This window comes from Centroberyx gerrardi, chromosome 1, assembly GCF_048128805.1.
Source record: "Centroberyx gerrardi isolate f3 chromosome 1, fCenGer3.hap1.cur.20231027, whole genome shotgun sequence".
Lineage (NCBI taxonomy): Eukaryota > Metazoa > Chordata > Actinopteri > Beryciformes > Berycidae > Centroberyx > Centroberyx gerrardi.
Genome location: NC_135997.1, coordinates 1493871 through 1514123, shown reverse-complemented (window position 1 = coordinate 1514123; position 20253 = coordinate 1493871). Strand labels below are relative to the sequence as shown.

At 45.5% G+C, this 20253-nt stretch overlaps 1 protein-coding gene across 1 annotated transcript in view; it reads right to left on the bottom strand.

The window, feature by feature from the left end:
- Positions 1 to 19773, bottom strand: part of lrp4 (low density lipoprotein receptor-related protein 4) — a 38776-nt gene extending 19003 nt beyond the window's left edge. The window contains exons 1-11 of the mRNA XM_078288447.1: positions 19668 to 19773; positions 19464 to 19580; positions 18475 to 18603; positions 13634 to 13753; positions 13272 to 13397; positions 11802 to 11927; positions 10569 to 10703; positions 8557 to 8682; positions 7429 to 7659; positions 6302 to 6458; positions 5506 to 5723 (exon numbers count right to left, since the gene is read on the bottom strand). Coding sequence (XP_078144573.1) covers positions 5506 to 5723; positions 6302 to 6458; positions 7429 to 7659; positions 8557 to 8682; positions 10569 to 10703; positions 11802 to 11927; positions 13272 to 13397; positions 13634 to 13753; positions 18475 to 18603; positions 19464 to 19578 — 1483 coding nt within the window. The 5' untranslated portion in view covers positions 19579 to 19580; positions 19668 to 19773. The remainder of the gene's footprint in view (positions 1 to 5505; positions 5724 to 6301; positions 6459 to 7428; positions 7660 to 8556; positions 8683 to 10568; positions 10704 to 11801; positions 11928 to 13271; positions 13398 to 13633; positions 13754 to 18474; positions 18604 to 19463; positions 19581 to 19667) is intronic.
- Between the last annotated feature and the right edge of the window lie 480 nt (positions 19774 to 20253).

The following is a 20253-nucleotide window of genomic DNA, read 5'->3' as shown; positions in this document are numbered from 1 at the left end:
GTCTCCACCTCTGATATGATGGAGGTTCCTCCTGACCACAGGTACAGAGAAACAGGCTGGAAAAACTGACATGAAATCTTATGTTCTTTGTTCATGTTATTCATTTCTGTGTAAATTAATTCTTCATTTAAAGGGAGTAATGTATCCCAGAGTTTCTCTACCATCGAATGGAGTGTGTGTATGTGTGTATGTGTGTGTGCGTGTGTGTGTGGGGTGGTGGCGGGATTTCATCAGTCTGGGTTTCAATGGAGAGTTTTAGTGTCCCACGATGGTCTAAATGCTGTTTCAGAGGCTTTTCCAACCCTGGCAAGAATAAAATTCTGGTGGAAACAGTTAATTCTTATATTTTTTTGGCATGAAAATGGCAGTTGGCAATACTGCATATCCACGCAAAATTTCGGTGCAAAATTTCGGCACAAAATATCTGCCATCGGCAACTTCAGTCTAAAAGTATCGGCCTTCAAAAGCCGTAGCGGTGGAACCTTAACATTAGTATGTATAAAGGGGGACTCCTTGCAGATTTGACTCTATTGGGAACATCTGCTCAGGGTGACTCCTCCACACCCGTCCAACTCCCTCTCTCTCTCTCTCTCTCTCTCCCTCTCTTTCCCTCTCTCTCTCTCTCTTAATCCTCCTCCAGTGAAGGAGTTGCGCCGCCAGTTGGATGAGAGTGCTGAATGGATGGAAAAAGTGATTTCTGCCTGCTTTATTTCTGTTGCCGCTACACAGTTTGCGGTGAGGGTGTTGGCAGCGGGCTTTTAAAACAGGACTGCTCGTTTAATGACAGTGTTTTACAGCGCAGCGTAAATGTCAAGTGGTAAATGGCTAAAATTGGAGAGAGACTAGAATGATAATGAGTCATGAGGATCTGCGTGTGTGTGTGTGTGTGTGCGAGGATACGTCCTTGCACATAATCTCAATGAGACAAATAGTAAAGTTTTATAGTTTTGATATATTTATTTATATGTTTTATTGGCAACAAACAATTTATCTAATCTGCCTGTGGTCCCGAAGGAAGAGTAAAGAAACACAAGTGGGTGGATTTTTAATCAAGAATCAGCCATAAAGTGAATATGGGACGCCCTCACCGCATCTCCGCTGTTTCTCCTCCGTCTCCCCCTGCAGCAGGTCCAGGTGTGAGTGAGGTGATGCTGGCTGAATGTGTATGTGTGTGTGTGTGTGTGTGTGTGTGTGTGTGTTTTCTGATCTTATCCCAACGGAGACGCATGGTTGGACCTGTGTGAGGGAGCGGGAGGCGGAGAACAGTAGACCCTCCTCAACCCTCCACCAGGTCAGCGACAGCTATAGAGGCGCCTGCCCCCCCCCCCCCCTACCTCTTCTTTCCGGGACAGCTGGGGAAGCAGCTGCAAGCCAACGGGGCATCATCCACAGTTAATGTCCCCTTTAACCTACTTTTGACACCTCCTCTTCTTCTTCTTCTTCACCTCGTTCACGACTGAATCCGTCACATTCTACATACATCACTTCCAATGCAAATGGCGCCCAGCTGGTCGGGACAGCGGACGAGTCGCACGCGCAGAGCGACAGGCCGCAGCACGGAGGACAGTTTAAAGGCGGCTGTGTCGGCTTTTCGGTGCCCTTGACTCACATTCGGCCGGTTATGTTGTTTGCAGAGTTTCAAGCTCCCCACCTGTTTTGTCTGTGAAGCTGACCAACACGATTCAAGTATCAAACCAACAGCTTCAAGTATCAAACCCAAGTAAATCAATTGTACATTCACAATTTCCAATAATTCCCAACATCTAGGCTAAGTTGATGACATCATCACACAAATGATAAAAATCAAGAGGACCCAGGGCGACCTGCTTTGGCCTGTAAATCATTTCAGTCTCAGAGGAGACAGTGCCATCTACTGACCAGCAGAGGTAACTGCATCACACATATAAGTGAATGAAACTAGCCTGGTTCCCGACTCCTGAATCGCGACCCGCCCACTCTTCAGATTTGTTGAGTGATTCAGAGAGTCTGGTGTTGCTCTATTCAACGGCGATTTCTTGATCAGAAAAACGATTGGACCAATCAGCGCCTTTGTGGGCGGGACTAAAGTTTGAACCGTTCGTGCAACGGGTTTTTCATTGGCAATTCGGCAGAATAATATTTGTGGCGAAGCTTAAAAATACATTTACAGCTATGTTATTCATTAAAGCAAAGTAATAGCTGACCACCTAGTTAAAGTGATCATTGTCACCAAATCAGACATTTTTTCAGAAGTTAGTAGAGTCAAATGTTATGTCTGCTACTGTAACATATTTTACTGTATTAAAAGAAAACAAATCAAAAATAGCTCACAAATCCAGTCAAGAACACAACTCTGTTAAGATAACACAAGAAAACACAAAAGTTGGATTTTTTCCAACGTATCGGTCGCTCCGCTGCCTGCTGCCTGCTGTCCACAGGGGGCGCTGTGCTGTGCTGTGCTGAGCTGTGCTGTGCTGAGCTGTGCTGTGCTGACGCTCCGCAATACTGTCTCCCAGAGGACTGAATGGCACACTGTAATGTCAACTGTGAACGAGGCGTTACTCCTTTATTCCAAAGTGTCTTTCCTGTGCCATAGGGAGGCACACCCCATGAACACACACACACACACACACACACACACACACACACACACACACACACACAGGCGCCTTCCCTTCCTCTCCCCCACCTCAAAGTGCACAGGTGTGCAGGCTGGATAGCGGCGTTAGCCCTGACACCCGCCTGCCGTCCAGCTTCCCATGACAGAGGAGCTGGCACACATCCAGTTATTACACACACACACACACACACACACACACACACACTCTTTAACATTCCTGGGCATAGTGACTTTGCTCAGAATGTGCCTGTGCCACACACACACACACACACACACACACACACACACACACACACCCTCACAGACGCAGGCAGACACGTGCGCGTCCCATTTGTTCTGTCCGTTGTCTGAGCAAACAGAGGTTCTGGTGGAAGGACAGGGCCAATTACAGCCTTTTATCCTGAGAGCACACATCATTAAGGAGTGCTCACAGGGCTGCTGCCTCCCCCACCCCCCCCCCCCTCCCTCTCATCAAACATTTCCCTGCCCCTCTCTCTTTTCACACTCTTAAACGCTCTTGATCGTCACTGATCTGCTTCCACACACTCCACTGTTCTCTTCAATTGAACAGAAAAAAAATGAAACCCAAAATTAGAAGGCTCTCCGAGACCGGGAAGCTCCGCCAACGCTGAACAATTCTCCAACTTGCTGTTCCACCCAGAGACAACACTCCTATGACTTACATATTAATTTGATTTCTTGACCGTGCAAACACACCCTTAGGATTAGGAAACACGTCTCTATTTATTTATATAGTTTCATAGTTATGGCTAAAAAATGATTACATCGTCTGATCGTCTGATGGCAGAAAAGGCAGAAAAACCCAGATCCAGATCAAAATCGACGCAACTGGTCCTTGGTCTAAGGTCGATCTGTCCACCAAATTTAATGGTATCTAATGGTAATTTAATGGGAATCTATTCAGAAGTTATTGAGAAATCCTGCTGACAGACAGACTAACGGGTGAAAACCTCCTTGGCAGAGGTAATTAGGCAAACCGTGCAGAAGAACATGGATCAATCAGCAGATCCTCCTTTACATGATCAGGAGTCAGGCTGGCTGCTGGTTTGTTGAGTGGGAAATGTGAAGAACGCTGAAATACAGGAGGAACAGGAACCAACAGGAACCGACAGGAACCAGCAGAAACCGACAGGAACCAGCAGGAACCAGCATGAACCGACAGGAACCAAAGGCCAGCATGGCTGAGCCAATCAACCAATCTCCCTGCAACATGAGGCCTAAGATGTGTGTGTGTGTGTGTGTGAGAGAGAGATCAGTATCATGCCTGCTGTGCATGCATGTACATCTGCACATGCCAGATCCCCAATTGCAGTGCTCATGCACGCACACAAACAAGCAAAGGCTTAGCCATAGGAATAAACAACATAAACAGAGGCACGCACAGCCAGAGACACGAGATTTATGTTGCCATTTATGAGATGTGCGTGTGAGAGCGTAAAGCTAGTGTATGTGTGTGTGTGTGTGTGTGTGTGTGTGTGTGGTGGGCACATGTGTATGCTCTTTAATGGAAATATGGCATTGATTAACTCCACATGGTATAATGAAGTAGCGTCAGTGTGCTACATCATATATCTCTCCCACTGTGTGTGTGTGTGTGTGTGTGTGTGTGTGTGGGGAGTGATAAATGAGAAACGGAGGAGCTGAACTCTAGTCAGACCTACAGTATATGCACCATATTTCTCCTGTCTTTGTGCTCTTTCAGCTTCTCTGAGAGAACGACTGACAAAGCTTTGGGCTGCAATAGCCTAAATGTATTCAATGACATCCACAATGGCCACCTGACTGCCCCAGACCAATCAGATGCCAGTATTTTAATTGCACAAAGAGAGGACTTTTGGAGCTTCCATTGTAAAAGTCTTCACTCAAATGGAATTAATTTGATTTCAAAGATTTCCTTTAGGGGATTTAATGAAGACATGACATGAAGTTCTGGACTGTAAGATGTGATTCAGTCTTTAAACAGAGAATCCACCCTAACCAAACAGCTATCAGCAGAATCAAAGAGCGAGGGCTTCTTTCTAGAGCCGCCATTTTGCACCAAGAGACGTTCAACAATCATACAGGGAGAAATCCATCGTAGAAGAGGAGAGAGACCAATTTCTCCACCCACAGGAGCAGGAGAGAGACCAGAATGCAATGCGGCTACAAGATATGTTGGGATTAGAGTAAGGGGCCTGACTGGAAAAACTCTCACTTTCTTACGCTACGCATATGACTTATAGCTGAATGCAACAAGTTCACGCCTCTTCTCTGAGGGTTGTTGAAAGGCATTCTGGGAAATGTAGGGAATTACTAACTGAAGTGGAAGATGAGGCAGGTTGAGGGAAAATGGATTCACCACTCATGCAATGCACTGAACATCACAGATTGATGATACATAAGAGTGTAAAAGTATCTGAGGGTGGAATGTTCCTTTAAGAAGTCTGAGCCCTGTGGCATCTCCAAGACAGCAATTGCTTTTGGAAAATACTGGCGCCTGATTGGTCGATGGACCCTGTATTTATTGTTGACTATGCATGCAATCTTGAAAGCGGCTGCAGCCAAAACTCCTTGGTTTTTAATATTAAAGCTCTGTCAGTTGTTCTCCAAGACTAGCTGAAGGTTTTCATTCCTTTGGTTGTATTCATGATTCATGCGCCTTGGAAGAGCTGCAAGGTTGCAACAGATTTGTTTACCTTTCGCCCCATGGAGCTTTCACTACCCAGCATGCCTGTTACTACAAGAGCTTTGGATTTAGAGAAAAGTAGCTTCCACAAAAACCGAGGCAAACCAGAGCGCCAGAAGAGACAGGAAGCCAAGAGAGAGTGCTGAGAGGGCAAAGCTCTCTCTCTCTCTCTCTGTGTGTGTGTGTGTGTGTGTGTGTGTGTGTGTGTGTGTGTATTCACCGTGGCTGATGACGGCCTTGCGGTTGCGTCCGTCCAGGTCGGCCCTCTCGATGACGTGGTGCTTGGCGTCCACCCAGTACATGCGGTGGCCGGCGTAGTCGATGGTGAGTCCGTTGGGCCAGAACAGGTGCGTGTCGGCGATGACGCGGCGGTTGGAGCCGTCCATGTTGGCGTACTCGATGCGCGGCGTGTTGCCCCAATCCGTCCAGTAGATCTTACTGCGGAGGAGAGCGAGGGAAGACACGGGGCGGTCACAGCTAGCTCACTCGCTTACAGCAGCAGGATGAAGCCGCTTGTTCAGTATAAGCTGATCGGTTTAGCTTCTAGTGGAGAGGTAAACACACTGCAGATGTCTGATACCGAAAGCAGCCCCTCTGTCCCTGGCATGACATCTGTCCTCCTCTCCGTCACTCGTCTGTTCTCACCGGCCTCAGAAGAAAGAGCCAATTTTTTCGATATTTTTCAATTAGCCCATGTAAATGAGCTACCTAATAAGCTGAATGAGTTTTCGAGCTTTGTGTTTCTCTGGGGCTTCATCCAGCGCTTTCTCCCGCCACCGCAGCACACGAAGCCGGAGAGAAAAACACAGTTAGCGGCGGCTCCTTTTATGAAAGAGTCGTTCCAGACAGATGCTCGCCTTTGGGCAGCGCTCTGATGCCAAACTTTAATCCCTGCTTTGCCTCTACGCTACAACTGGGACGAATCTAGAGAGGATATGTATATGAGTTTGTATACATTTGAAACCATCTGTCGTGAATTATGCAGTGTGTGTGTGTGTGTGTGTGTGTGTTCGTACCCCTCTATGGGGTGCAGAGCGATGGCGCGGGGCTTCTCCATGCTCTGCCACAGCAGGACCTTGCGGTGCGTCCCGTCCAGGTTGGCCACCTCGATTCGGGACGTCCCAGAATCAGTCCAGTACAGCTTGTCATGGATCCAGTCTATGGCCAGTCCACCTGAGAGCGAGAGAAAGAGAGAAAGAGAGAGAGATTCAAATTTATTTGAATGAATATCAATTACAGATGTATAGTAACCCCCTATTATAATATCTTCATTTGACCTGATTTGACTTCTTAATATTGGTTTTCATATTCTTGCAAATGCCTTGGCAACACTAACTCACTTGTTCTGCCAATAAAGCTCATTTGAATTTGAGAGAGAGAGCGAGCAAGAGTTATTACCATCATTATTATTACGAGTGTTCTGTTTCTGGCTTTTTAATCATTATTAATGTTTTCATTATTGATTACTATCAAAGCTTTAGCAATACTGACTTGTAATTAATGCCAATATAGCTCAATGAATTGAGTTCAGCTGAGAGAGAGAGAGACAAAGAGAGAGAGAGAGAGAGAGCGAGTGATGGGGAACAAGAGAGAAGGAGCGAGTAAGCAAGAAAGAGAGAAAGAGAGAGCGGGTGAGAGAGGGAGAGAGAGACAGAGGACATAGAGAGGAAGAGAACAAGAGAGAGAGAGAGAGAGAGAGAGAGAGGGAGACAGAGCAAAAGAGTAAGGGAGGCAGTGAGAGTGAGTGAGAAAGAGAAAGAATGAGAGAGAGACAAAGAGTGAGAGCAAGAGAGATTGAGAACAAGAAAGAGAGAGACACACAGAGCAAAAGCAAGAGAGCAAAAGACAGACAGAATTTAAAAAAGACAGAGAGAGAGAGAGAGCAAGAGAACGACTAAGAACCAAACAGTGAGAGAGAGAAAGAGACAGTGCAAAAGACAGAATAAAAGAAAGCGAGAGAGAGAGAGAGAGAGAGAGAGAGAGAGAGAGCATGAGAGAGACTTTCTGAGAGAAAGCGACTGGTGAACCCATATTTGAAAGAGGGAGGAAGAGATGGATGAAGTGAGGGAGAGGGAGAGAGAGAGAAAAGGAGAGCTGAACAGAGGACCGAGCCTCCCGTCCCGGTTCGGGACGTCCCACCCACCTGGGCTCTCCAGGCCGGTGGACACCACCTCCTCCACGTTGGAGCCGTTGAGGTTGGCCTTCATGATGCGGTCCAGCGTGACGTCGGACCAGAAGACCAGCTCCTGGCTGTGGTGGAAGTCCAGAGCGATGGCGTTCTCCAGGTTGTTGAGCAGCAGCGTGTACTCGGAGCGGTGCGGCAGCACCTGGCGGATGTCGATGCGGTTTGCGAACAGCAGGACCGGCTCCGGACCTGCAGGAGGAGGAGAGAGAGAGAGAGGGAGACGGAGAGACGGACGGAGACAGAGACAAAGTCAATTAGAGTGGAAGGAAAAACAGAAGTGAGAGGAGTAGTGAGGTACGGCTGAAAGATACTGACAAAAAATCGAATTGTGATTATTTGACAGAATATTGCAATTGCGATTTAAACTGCAACTCATATCACAAGTGTTTCTTGTCATAGATTTTTTAGAACTCTTAAATTGTTGATTCTCTACTCGACTCTAAAAAAGTGATTTTGTTCAGAAAAAAACAGCAGCAGGATTTACCGAGTTTGAGTCTGATGAAAAGTTTTCACCAATATTGTACTTGATTCATGGACCAAAGATTACCTGCAGCTCTAAAACACCTTGTTCACAAATCCACTCTCTCTTAAGAAATTAATTGCAACCTCTGTAGTTCATATTGCGATTTTTCTTTTTTTTCGATTAATTGTTCAGCTCTATAGTGAGGGCCAAAAATAAAGTAAAAGTTGGAAAGTATAAAGGAGGGGAAAAACAGTTTGAGTTAGAATGGACGGTCAGTTTTAATAACAGCTAACATTAATCTCATTGTAGGTGAAGGGCCGGTCCCAGCAGCTCCCTCACCATCCTGACCTGGGTTAAACAGCGGTCTGCTGCAGATTGATGGGCTGCTGTTCCCGGCCCGCAGCCTACCTCCGCTGCATATCCAAATCTAGTCCAGACCCTCTATGAGCTGACCTCATTCTCTGTCCGGGACCCCGCAGCACAGAGAGGGATAGAGTTACTGCTGGAGCGAGCACAAACAGGCAAACACTACGCAACTGGGTTTTTACTGGAGCTCAAACCCCAGCCGGTGTCTGCGGTCACATGTCACATGTCAAGGTGGAACTACGGTCGAGAGGTTTTACCTAGAGCCTTGCAGCTGCGCTTGTCGGGCCGGAGCTCGTAGCCCTGGACGCACCAGCACTGGAACCCCCCCTCGGTGTTGGTGCAGCCCTGACTGCAGTAGCCTTCTTCTGCACACTCATCCACATCTGGAACGGGCCAAACAGGCGGAGAAAAGGGGGGGAGGAGGGGGGGAGGAGGAGGGGGGACATCAGTGTCAAATTCTAGCAGGTTTAACAATGAATTCAAGACACTAAGGTCCACATGTACTTAAACCCTTAGTTGGGTACAAAAACCTTCACAATGTTCAAAGTCAGCAGCAAGAGTTGTGATAGGTGGATGAGAGTTTGCTCGACCAATCAGGGTTTATGTCACTGGTTCTGCACATGATAAATGTTTTTGCATCAATCAAAGGCTTTGGTAACAAGATGGCCAGACAGTTGAGAGGTGAAAAGCTATTCCACACATGTGGAACGAATCCGCATTAATCCGCTACCATCTGCGTTTCTGGGTGTGAAAGCTGGCGTACTGATCTGAATGCCAAACTACTTGGACAAGTCCAGTGGAATGTATATTTCCAAAGTAACTATAAAAAAACAAAAACAATACCGCTTGCCTATTTTAATTTGCAACTACCCCTAAAAGCCTTGCAGGGGACGGCATGTGCCTCTCAGCCCGCTGAACAAACCCTCATATTGGGGAGGGAGGAAAACAGCTGAGAGGTTGCCATATTTAATCAGTTCAATTGATTACACAGTGCAGGTCAAGCCCAAGGATTCTGGAATCGATCAGTGTGTAGAGTACAAACACAGAGGGACAGGCTGTATAGATGTGGATTCATATGGATCCCATCTATCCTGAATGTAGCGGACTAATGTGAAGGAGCTTCAAGTCCAAACTCTGAGCCCCAACCGGCCGGATCAAACCCTTCAGAGCTTTCTCTGCTCCTGCTGCTCCGCTTCCCTCTCTACTAACCCACTGTCTCAATAAATACAAATACTAAAAAGAAGAGTGGACTGCACACTGTTTTTTGTTTTTTTTTAGAAAAACAAAGATGGTAAGCAAGCCTGTAACCAAAGAACAATCTAACACTGTGTTTTCACTTGTCTAGGACTTTGCTAACTGTGTCCCACTAATCAAAGTGTGTTTGGTAAATGTCGTCCTGTGGCTTTTCACTAAGCAGCATGGTGAACAAACCCATATCCTTACGTGTTTCAATCTCTTCGTCCTGTAATCGACACTCTACTCTGCTACAGGCTTTCATGTGCATCTGCCTTCACGTTGTCCTCTGGATTTTAATGTTTGCTTTTAATTTTAGGTCGACACATTAATGACGTCTGGCCAGGGTCGACAGATGAAAACTAGCTCTTTTGACAAACTCATTTTCAAAGATGTTTATTCACTTGCATTGTCCTTGTCAATTAATAAAATAAATAAAAATAGAAATAAAACTATAAGGCACTCAGAGAGCAAACCTCCACCTTCCTGTTACACCCAAAGACATTATTCATATCACTTAAATTGAGTTAAACTGATTTTTTGACCGTTATGATTTGGAATCAAGTCTCTATCTCCATTAGTTTCATAGTTCTGGCTAAAAAATGCTAATCATCTAAAAAGGTGTAAATCCCAGGTCAATTATTCCTTGGCCCAAAGCCGATCTGCCCACCAAATATCACGGAAATCAGTTCCTACATTTTGAGACTCCTGCTGACAGACAGACAAACTAACAGGGAGAATGCTTCACCTCCTTGTCAGAGGAAATAAAGCACCAGTCATGTCTGGGAGGTTTGAGACAGAAAAACATCACACTTTTTATTTATCAAACACACATTCCCAGCAAGGTAAGTGAGCAACCGACCAATCAACAAACACTGAAGGGGTCATGAATATTAATAACGCCCTCCGTCTGCTCACTCGCATTCCACGCAGACTCTGATGTCAGAATCTGATGTACACACACACAGACACACACACACACACACACACACACACACACACACACACACACACACACACACACACACAGCCTTACCCTGGCAGGCCTTGCCATCCTCCATGAGGCGGTATCCAGTGTGACAGGTGCACTGGACCAGGCCTCTGGCCATCTGACACTTCTGGGAACAGCCTCCGTTATTCTGGTTACAGTTGCCCTCGCTGGAGCGCGGCCCTGCACACAGCCAGGAGACACACACACACACACACACACACACACACACACACACACACACACACACGCTACCAGTAAGAGGTTTGGACACACCATATCTTTATTTGTTTTTACTACTCTCCACATTTTAGAATAATAGTAAAGACATCAAAACTATCAAATAACACAAATGGAATTATGCAGCGACCAAAACAGTGTTAAACAAATCTAAACGATCTTATATTTCTGATTATTTAAAGCAGCCGCCCTTTGCCTTGATGGAAAGGCAAAGGCTTTGGAAAGAAATTCATACATAGGATCAACTTCACTATTTATATTTGTCTAAGAAACTAATTTCAAGCGCTTAAGCAGAAGCCTTTAGATCATTCAGTCAGGTCTGTCCAGACTGTTGACAGGTAGTGTAAACAAAAATATAATCTCATACACACTCATACTGTCCTGCTGCACTGACTGTAAAAAATATCAGTTCATTTACTCTAGTATTGATCTTTAAAATATTACTCTGAGAACAAGAGCAAAAGTCTGCAGTGTGATGGGGCTTGTTTCCAATACAAATCAACATTGTTTAATAATTAAATTGTGTGAACATTACACAAATAAAATAAGATACACGTATTTTTCGTATCTTACAAGCAAAATAATTTCTTCACAAATATGTTTTTTGCATGTAAGCATCACCTGGAAAGTGTGGAACGGCTTGCATATATTTGTTTATTTGTTTATTTATTTTGAGACAATCCAAACAGCAAGATGGGCAAACTGATCCACAAATAGTTCGTGAAATAGTGAGTCTACTCCAGCCAATCAGATTTGAAGACATCCTTTGGCACACATTACTCCGACCAATCACAACACGTATAAATATTTGTGAAGCAATTATTTTGTTTGCAAGATACAAAACATATTTGTGGATCTTATTTTACTTGTGTAATGATCATACACATGTATTTATTTATGAAACAATAATTCCCTCATACTATTTCAAGACACTGTCACTTGATTCAAGAAAATTCTTGAATCTGAGATGGAAACCAGTGGATTTTCCTCTCTGCAGCACAGATTTTGTTCCCGTTTTAAGAAACAGAAAGCTGGACTCACGGCAGTCCTGGTGCGGGTGTTCGTCGGTCCCGTCTCCGCAGTCGTTGATGTCATTACACACCTTCCTCTGACCGATGCAGCGGCCGTTCCCACACAGGAACTGGTCCGGGGCGCAGGGGGGGCTTTCTGCGGGACACCAGAGACCGGCCAGGTTCAGGCAAAAAACAAACAAAAAGCAAAAAGTGGGGCCAGCATGCATCGCAAAAACCTAACTTTTAGCTCTGGATGCTACCGATCATTTTGGCTTGGGTTTAATATGACCCACATACGACTCTGCTGGTTGTACTGGAAGGTTTCTGCAAAAGCCACATCGCACAACTTTTCCATTAAAAAGGAAAAATCCAAACTCAGATCCTCTCACATCAGATATCATCAGCATTCCAGGAGTTATGTGTTGCAGTTTACTTTTTTTTGGTGAACCCACTTTCCCTCAGCCTGCCTCGTCTATTTCTACATCAGTTAGTGATTTCCTACGTTTCCCAGAATGACTTTTGACAACCTCCAGAGTAAATTGGGGGGCGTAAATTTGTTGCATTCAGCTGTGGGTTAAACATGTAGGTGGAAAGAGAGAGATAGTGATAATAAGCGCAAGAGAGTTTTTCCAGTTGAGAAAAAAGTGAGACTCGCCCCCCTTACTCAAACCCCAACCTGTCTCTCTGCTGCATTGCATTCTGGTCTCTCTCCTGCTCCTGTGGTGGAGAAACTGGTCTCTCTCCTCTTCTACGATGGATTTCTCCCTGTATGATTGTTGAACGTCTCTTGGTGCAAAATGGCGGCTCTAGAAAGAAGCCCTCGCTCTTTGATTCTGAGGGACTGACACCAAAACCTGACGTTTACCGCTGATGTTTTACATCCTGAAACATTTTCTCATATCAAACTGCATTGTAGCTGCTGGAAACATCTGGAGGTGACGTCACCTCGTCTACGATTGGCCGGTTATCCACCAAGAAGAGAATCCAAACTACTAAATGATGCCAAAAATGCAAGGTACATCACCAATAGCCATTTTAACAGTTACAGTGTTTTTGTTTGGATTTTCCGTCAGTGTAAACTCACTGAGATCAGACTCTGGTCTGTGATTCTTGTGATGATGTTGGTGGAAGCTTGAAATAGAGGCTGAGAGAAAACTCTTCTTCCTCCTCTCAGTGGGAACAGAGACAAGCAGTTCTGCCTGAACGCTCAGCGGACAGCCACCTTCTGGACATTACTCAACTCTATCTCAACATACAGGCCGGGGCCTTGTGTCTCTCCATGGGTGGGTGGAGTCTGTCCCCCAGAGGAGGGCCGCCGCACAGCGGGCGACTGCCGAGCCCATCGCTTGATTGTTTGAATGCAACTCTGTGATGCCCGACAAAAAAAAAAAGCGGGTTCGTCAGCAGGAAGGAGGCTGTCTGAGCGGTTGTCATGGCTACAATTGAACCTGGTGTTATATTTAGCTTTAGAAAAGAAGATAACAAACCACAGTCTTACCAGTTTTCTCACAGCCCTCTTCGTCGCTGCCGTCCGAGCAGTCATCCTCGCCGTCGCATCGCCATGACAACCGGACGCAGCGTCCAGTTCCACAGCGGAACTGGTCGGCCGTGCACATGGACGTGGCTGCACACACACACACACACACACACGAGCATGAGTCACAATGTGGGTAACACGTCTGAAAGACTAAAATTCAGTGAAACAAATAATGGATAAAATAAAGTCAATACTTATCAACACCTTGAAATGAACACACAGCCTCAGGTACTTTTAGATATAACAGAATTATTAATTTACACTATATAAAGCACTATCAGCAGGCTGGATTAGTGACAGTAATAATCAAAGCAGGAACTCACTGCAGTTCTTCTCATCTGATTGGTCGTCGCAGTCAAACTCTCCGTCGCACCTCCAGCCGGCGTTGATGCACATCCCACTGCTGCACATGAATTCAACTGACCTGCAGGGCTGGTGGGAGGCTGCACACACACACACACACACACACACACACACACACACACACACACACACAACGATGTAGGAAACACGATTACCGTCACATTACACGACATCATCAGGGATGTAGTGGAGGATAAACCCACCTAAAACTCAGTTTACCACCTTTTCGGCTTTATGACATAAATTCATAGTATGTATTATAGTAAGTGTCAAACTCATGTAAGTCATATGAAGATAGTAGTAATAATATAATAATAAGTGTATTTATGTAGCACCATTCATACACAGAATGCAACTCAAAGTGCTTTACATAAAATAGATTGATTAAAACAATAAATGGATTGAAACAGTAAATGGATTAAAACCATTTCATTAAATTAAAATTACATTAAAATTTCAAAATCAAAAGTAGTCCAGCATAGGAATGACCCTCTATGCGAGTGACAGCAGCAATTCTAAAATGATCAACTCATAAAACGACAAGCAAACAATAAAACAGAAGAATAAAAAGCAATTTAAAAGGGTAAAAGGCAATGTTAAAAGTTAAAAAGGATTGGTTTTGAGCTGGCGGGACAGTAATGTTATTTTAAGGGGAGAAAAAAAAGCATCAATAATGTTTTTTCTTTCCAAAAACACAACTGGTTTTTGTTTACAGCGGTGGTTTCTCCGCCTGCAGGTCACAGTTTACCCTCCTTCTCATTTCCCACCGCATCGCCGCATGCGATCGTATCAAAGCGATACTTAGACCGACAGCAGTTGAGGAGGGAGGTGAGCGAGGAGATTAAAGGCTCGCGAATCAAGCATAAGCATCTTAAACCCCGCGCTCGCGTGTTTCCCTGACATGCTTTCTCCCGACAGCGCCGGCCGACTCACACCGACGCCGTGCCGGGCGCCAGATAAGGGAGGCGAGCGGAGGGATGAATAAAGAGACAGCAGAGAGCGAAGGAGAGAGGGAGAGAGAGAGAGAGAGAGAGGGAGAGAGAGGGAAAGAGAGGTATCTCTGTGCAGGCTTATCAGCCGGGCAGGAGAAGAGACGGAGAGGAGATGAAGAGAGATGATCAAAACACCAGGTGGCTCTCCCACAGAGAGAGAGACTTATAGGCAAATCGAATCAGCGTGGGACGGCGTCTACCACACCGACGCCCACACACACACTCAGCCGTTTCATCCGCCCTTATGTGTGGCGAGGACCAAAACTAACTTGGTCTCTCTCTCCCTCTCTCTCTCTCTCTCTCTCTCTCTCACACACACACCCACACATACATTCACAAACACACCAACTATGTTCCTTTCATCTCCTCAGCCATGCAGCCGAAAGCAGTATCTGTGTTCGCAAAGCGGTGACGAGGCGTGCAAGTGAGGGTTTTTTATTTGCAAGGGTGTGTGTGTGTGTGTGTGTGCACATGAGACGGAGCGAGAGAGAGAGAGAGGGGGAGAGAGGGAGTGTGAGTGGCTGCTCTAACAAAGCGCCCTTCATGTGTCTGGAGAGTCCATGCCAAGGAATGCTGTCTGAGGATGGGCCGTCTTATGCCTCTGAGGAATGCCTCCTCTGTGTGTGTGTGTGCGTGTGTGTGTGTGTGCATACAGGCTATCGGCAGCCTTCAGAAAGGCAAGTTTAAGACTTTTTAATGCTGCCTGGAATTGTATTTATGACCAATTTAAAAACCAATAAACCAGAACCAAAGTCTATTTCTGATGGAACACAGCTGATGAAAGCTCTGAAACTAGAAATGGGCAGAAAAAGAAAAAGGACAACAGGAAATTAATAGTTAAGGGACATGAAATCCAATTGTGTTCAGTAAATCAGATTGTACTACTAACCGTGAGCGGACATTACATTACATGGTGACAGAAAAAGACCTGTAAATACTGCTTTTAAAGGCATGTGAATACTTTAAGGTCTTAAATTCATATTATTTCATACTTTTTCCAGACTTTCCCCTTGGTGTGTGTGTTGCACTGCCTTGTTAATACATGATCTGGGTTGCTGTGTATTCACGGCACAGTAACTATCAGTATTTCCAGGTATATGGGGCTATTTTCTCTCTCTCTCTCTCTCTCTCTCTCTTTCTTTCTGGCTTTTTTTTTTTTTCTCCCTGAAGCTTTGATGCCGACTCAACTTTCCAAAAAATGCTAAATACTTCACAAGCGAGGCGGCAATTAAAAAACCTGGATGTGGGAGGAGGAGAGGAGAGAGGCAGAGACGGCCGCTCAACTAACATGACCTTGCTGATGATCAAACGATGATACAAAACCTTGAAGCGGTGCTTATCGCACTGCGGGTAAACACATCAAAGGAGAAAAACGCTCCTCCTGTCACAAAGAGCTCTGTGTGTGTGTGTGTGTGTGTGTGTGTGTGTGTGTGTGTGTGTTGGGGCGGGCGGCGGAAGACAATGAGCGAATGAAACAAACGTGAACGTGTGAGAAATCGGAGACGGAGGAACAAGAGGGAGACGTTGAAAGACTGGTCAGCAGCACAGCAGCAGGCAGCGATCTCTGGAGCGAGGAGAGGGAAACATGACCGGCTGTGCTAATCAGGGCCATAGCTGCTGTGTTTGTTTGTGTGTGTGTGTGTGTGTGTGTGTGTGTGTGTGTGTTTGATAAAAGATCCAAGTGTCTTCCAGCTCCCACAGATGCTGCGGAGCTGCGGACTGTGATCGTAAGTTCTGGTGTAAAGTCGACACGACTCGTTCCATTGAAACCAGCTAGTTTGACACTAAAGCTGTTTTTGTTTTGCTTTGCTTCTTACCTACAAGAACCTGAAGGTAAAACTAAAAACCGTTGCATGCAGAGCGATGTTTTCACCTTCTGTGGCTAATAACAAGCGAGCCTGCCCTGATTAACAGCAGGCTAGGTTAATGTTCACTAACTTGTGCGATAGTGAGAGAAAAAGGGATAAACCTAGCTGATTTAACATCGCCACATATCAACAAATAGGTATGATATCTAGTACAAAGCATTAGGATTCATTTGTAGTTTGTCTCCCATACAGACTACAACCAGAAACATAGATCTATATACAACTAAATGTATTTAATAATGACATCAAGTGGTTTAACCATTAATTTCAACTGGATAAAGATGTGTAGTTAGGCCTGATGCCTCCTGCTACCGCTGATAGGCTGGATATTATTTTATTGTAATGATAGCTAGCTAAAATTGTAGTTTGGTTCCTCATTGCTTCAGTGATCTAGTTTCATGTTGCCGACAGACTGCTCTGTATTTGTTGCTCCAGCAAGTTTTCCCGTTTGTCAAATTGCCGTTGGCACGGTGCATCAGTTTCAGGAAGACCTTCACTCAGGAGGGGGGCGGTGTGAGCTTTGAGCTGGAGCTTATGTCTACGTTGGGACTATTCTGGTTGGTACATCTGTTAATATTTTAGTAATGCGTAAGCCCGGACTTAGTGGGAACTTTCGTTCAGACTAGCCTATGTCTGAACTTGAGCTGAATTGGCGCGACGAGCCGCGGCACGAGGACGCCTCGTTCCTGGGATCTGGGTTCGGGACAGACGGATGGTGAAGCCAACGGGACACATGGAGCGAGGGAGTGAGGAGGAGGAGAAGAGGCGATAGAGAGATAGAGGGAGGAAAGCTGTCTGCCAGAGGGAGAGAGGAAAACGCTCAACTCTCATCTAAGAAGCAGCAGAGGAAACACGGCCGAGCTCCCAGAGGAGCTTCATCTCCTCAGAGCAGCACGCCGCTCAGAGCCGGGAGCGCTGCCATGGAGCCTGAGATATGTGTGTGTTTGGCTGTTCGTGTGTGTGTTTTTCTATGTGTGTGTGTGTGTGTTTGTCTGTGCATGTGTGTGTGTGCAGCTGACAGCAACTCACTGTGAGCTTACTGTACACCAGTAGGGCAGGTTGGACCAGTCACCGCAGTGCAGCAGCATGTGTGTGTATGTATGTATGTATGTATGTATGTATGTATGTATGTATGTATGTATATGTGAGTGTGTGTGTGTGTGTGTGTGTGTGTGTGTGTGTTCTTCAACCAAGTTTGAGTTTTAGACCTTTGGAGTGAAGGCATTTCTGCAAAGTGAGGTCATTTTGGCCGATCTTCACTTCTACCAGGAGTTAGATTTGGGTTTAGGGTTAAAGTTAGGATCAGGATTAGGTTTATGTCAGGTTTAAAGTTAGGCAGGTAACGGTTATGGTACTTTCACACCAATAATGTGGCAGTATTCTTTTAAATTTACTAAAAATGTGATTTTAAAAACCATGGAGCAGCAATGAGGGAATGAAAGGAAAAGGAAAAATCCACCCTAAAACAGTTTTTAGCGATGTATCTTGCATTTCTGGGTCAATTTTGTTGTTTTGTGTATTTTTGTTATTCCTGTAATAACTAATAATAATTCATGTAATAACGAGGCAAACGTCAGGTTTTGGTGTCAGTCCCTCAGAATCAAAGAGCGAGGGCTTCTTTCTAGAGCCGCCATTTTGCACCAAGAGACGTTCAACAATCATACAGGGAGAAATCCATCGTAGAAGAGGAGAGAGACCAGTTTCTCCACCACAGGAGCAGGAGAGAGACCAGAATGCAATGCAGCATCAGGACATGTTGGGGTTTAAGTAAAGGTTGAGAGGAAGAGGATCTTAGGGTGGAATTTTCCTTTAAGTGTAGGGTGAGCTGTTATGGAACAACTGTAGTCAATGCAAGGTCTTCCTGATAGAAGTACAATAGTGTGTGTGTGTGTGTGTGTGTGTGTGTGTGTGTGTGTGTGTGTATGTGTGTGTGTGTCTTACAGCAGTCAGACTCGTCGGACCAGTCTCCACAGTCGTCGTCTCCGTCACAGTGGTAGATGTCCAGGATGCAGCGTCCGTACGCACACTGGAACTCCTCCACACTGCAGGTGGCTGTCATCACATCAGACGCTGCACACACACACACACACACACACACACACACACACACACACACACACACACACACACAAGAACTTGTGAAACAGATGCTGATTTGGACACGTTGGTACAGCATATGGCTGTGAGGCCCTTTGAAGCCTCGACTGTTCTCCACAGCTCCTCCACCTCTGTCAGCAAGTGGAGAAGAAAAAGAGAAGCTCAAGTGTTTCTAGTGTGACTCTGATGAAAAAAATAAAAATATGAACTTCTGCAGTTTCTAAATCACAGAGGCTGCAATTAATTGCTTAAGAGAGAGAGTTTGTGAACAAGGAGTTTTAGAGCTGCAGGTGATCTTTGGTCCATGAACCAAAACCTTTCATCAGACTCAAACTCAGTAAATCCTGCACACTCACATCTAGTCTTTTAAGCAAAACCACTTTTATTCTAAAACATTTAGGACAAGAAACACTTGTGATGATGTGAATCGCAGTTTAAATCGCAATTGCAATATTCTGTCAAATAATCGCAATTAAATTTTTTGTCAACATCCTTCAGCCCTAAGAGGCAGTCTATCAAACACACTGCAGTGTTTCCCCTGTAATTTGATTTTTGCCCCCAAATTGTGGTGCTAGTAAGCACAAAGCCATATCATTTCAGGGGGTCCGGGAAGAAAATTTTATTAAAAAAAAAAGAATAATTTCACTTCAAAACCAGTGCTATTACATCAGAAAATGACTGCTAGGAAATACAAACTAGTAAGCCTACAGTGTGTCGTTGCTCAAAACACACAGATGGAAATGCATGCACCGCTGAATCTGTCTTTCTCACTCTCTCTCTCTCTCTCTCTCTCACACACACACTCACACACACACACACACACAGTAACTCACGGCAGTTCTCCTCGTCTGATCCGTCCTTACAGTCCGTGTCTCCGTCACAGTACCAGTGCTCAGCGATGCAACTGCCATCTGTGCAGCGGAACTCCTTGTCCGAACATTTACGCATGTCTGCCAGAGACAAACACGCAGTTAAAGTGTGTAGTTGCTTGCACACAGCGTGAACATGTGTGCGTGTGTGTGTGTGTGTATACCCACCACATTGTTCGTCACTGTTGTCCCCACAATCATTGTCACCGTCACAGTGCCAGAGGCTGCGAATACAGTAGCCATTCTGGCAGTGAAACTCATCCTCCTCACACTCCCTGGGAGCTGGAGAGAGAAAGAGAGAGAGAGAGACATACAGAGAGAGAGAGAGAGAGAGAGAGAGAGAGAGAGATGAGGGTCAGTCAGAACAGAGATGGAACGAGAGCAAAGGTGTAGTAGCATGTGATAAGAGTCAGCCCATCTCTCCGTCCCCCAGCTGTCCTATAGCATTATATCTAATAGCTCCATTGACACCAGGGGAAAATGTGGCCTTTCATCTGTCTGGGAGCGAGGCGCTGGCTGCAGAGAGACTCCTCTTGGTGTAAACAGGCTGAATTCTCCGGAGGCCGCAGGTCAAAGCCGGGCTCAAACACAACAGAGTATCCGACGGCCTCGATCACGGCGCGGAACATGTCTGACCAGCCGCCACCGCGGGGCGGCGACCCAGCAAACACCCAACAACCCCCGTCTGTTAGCATCCAGACTGGGCTGCAGGATAAAGAGTAAATCAACACTTTGCTCACTATGGGTTGAAACT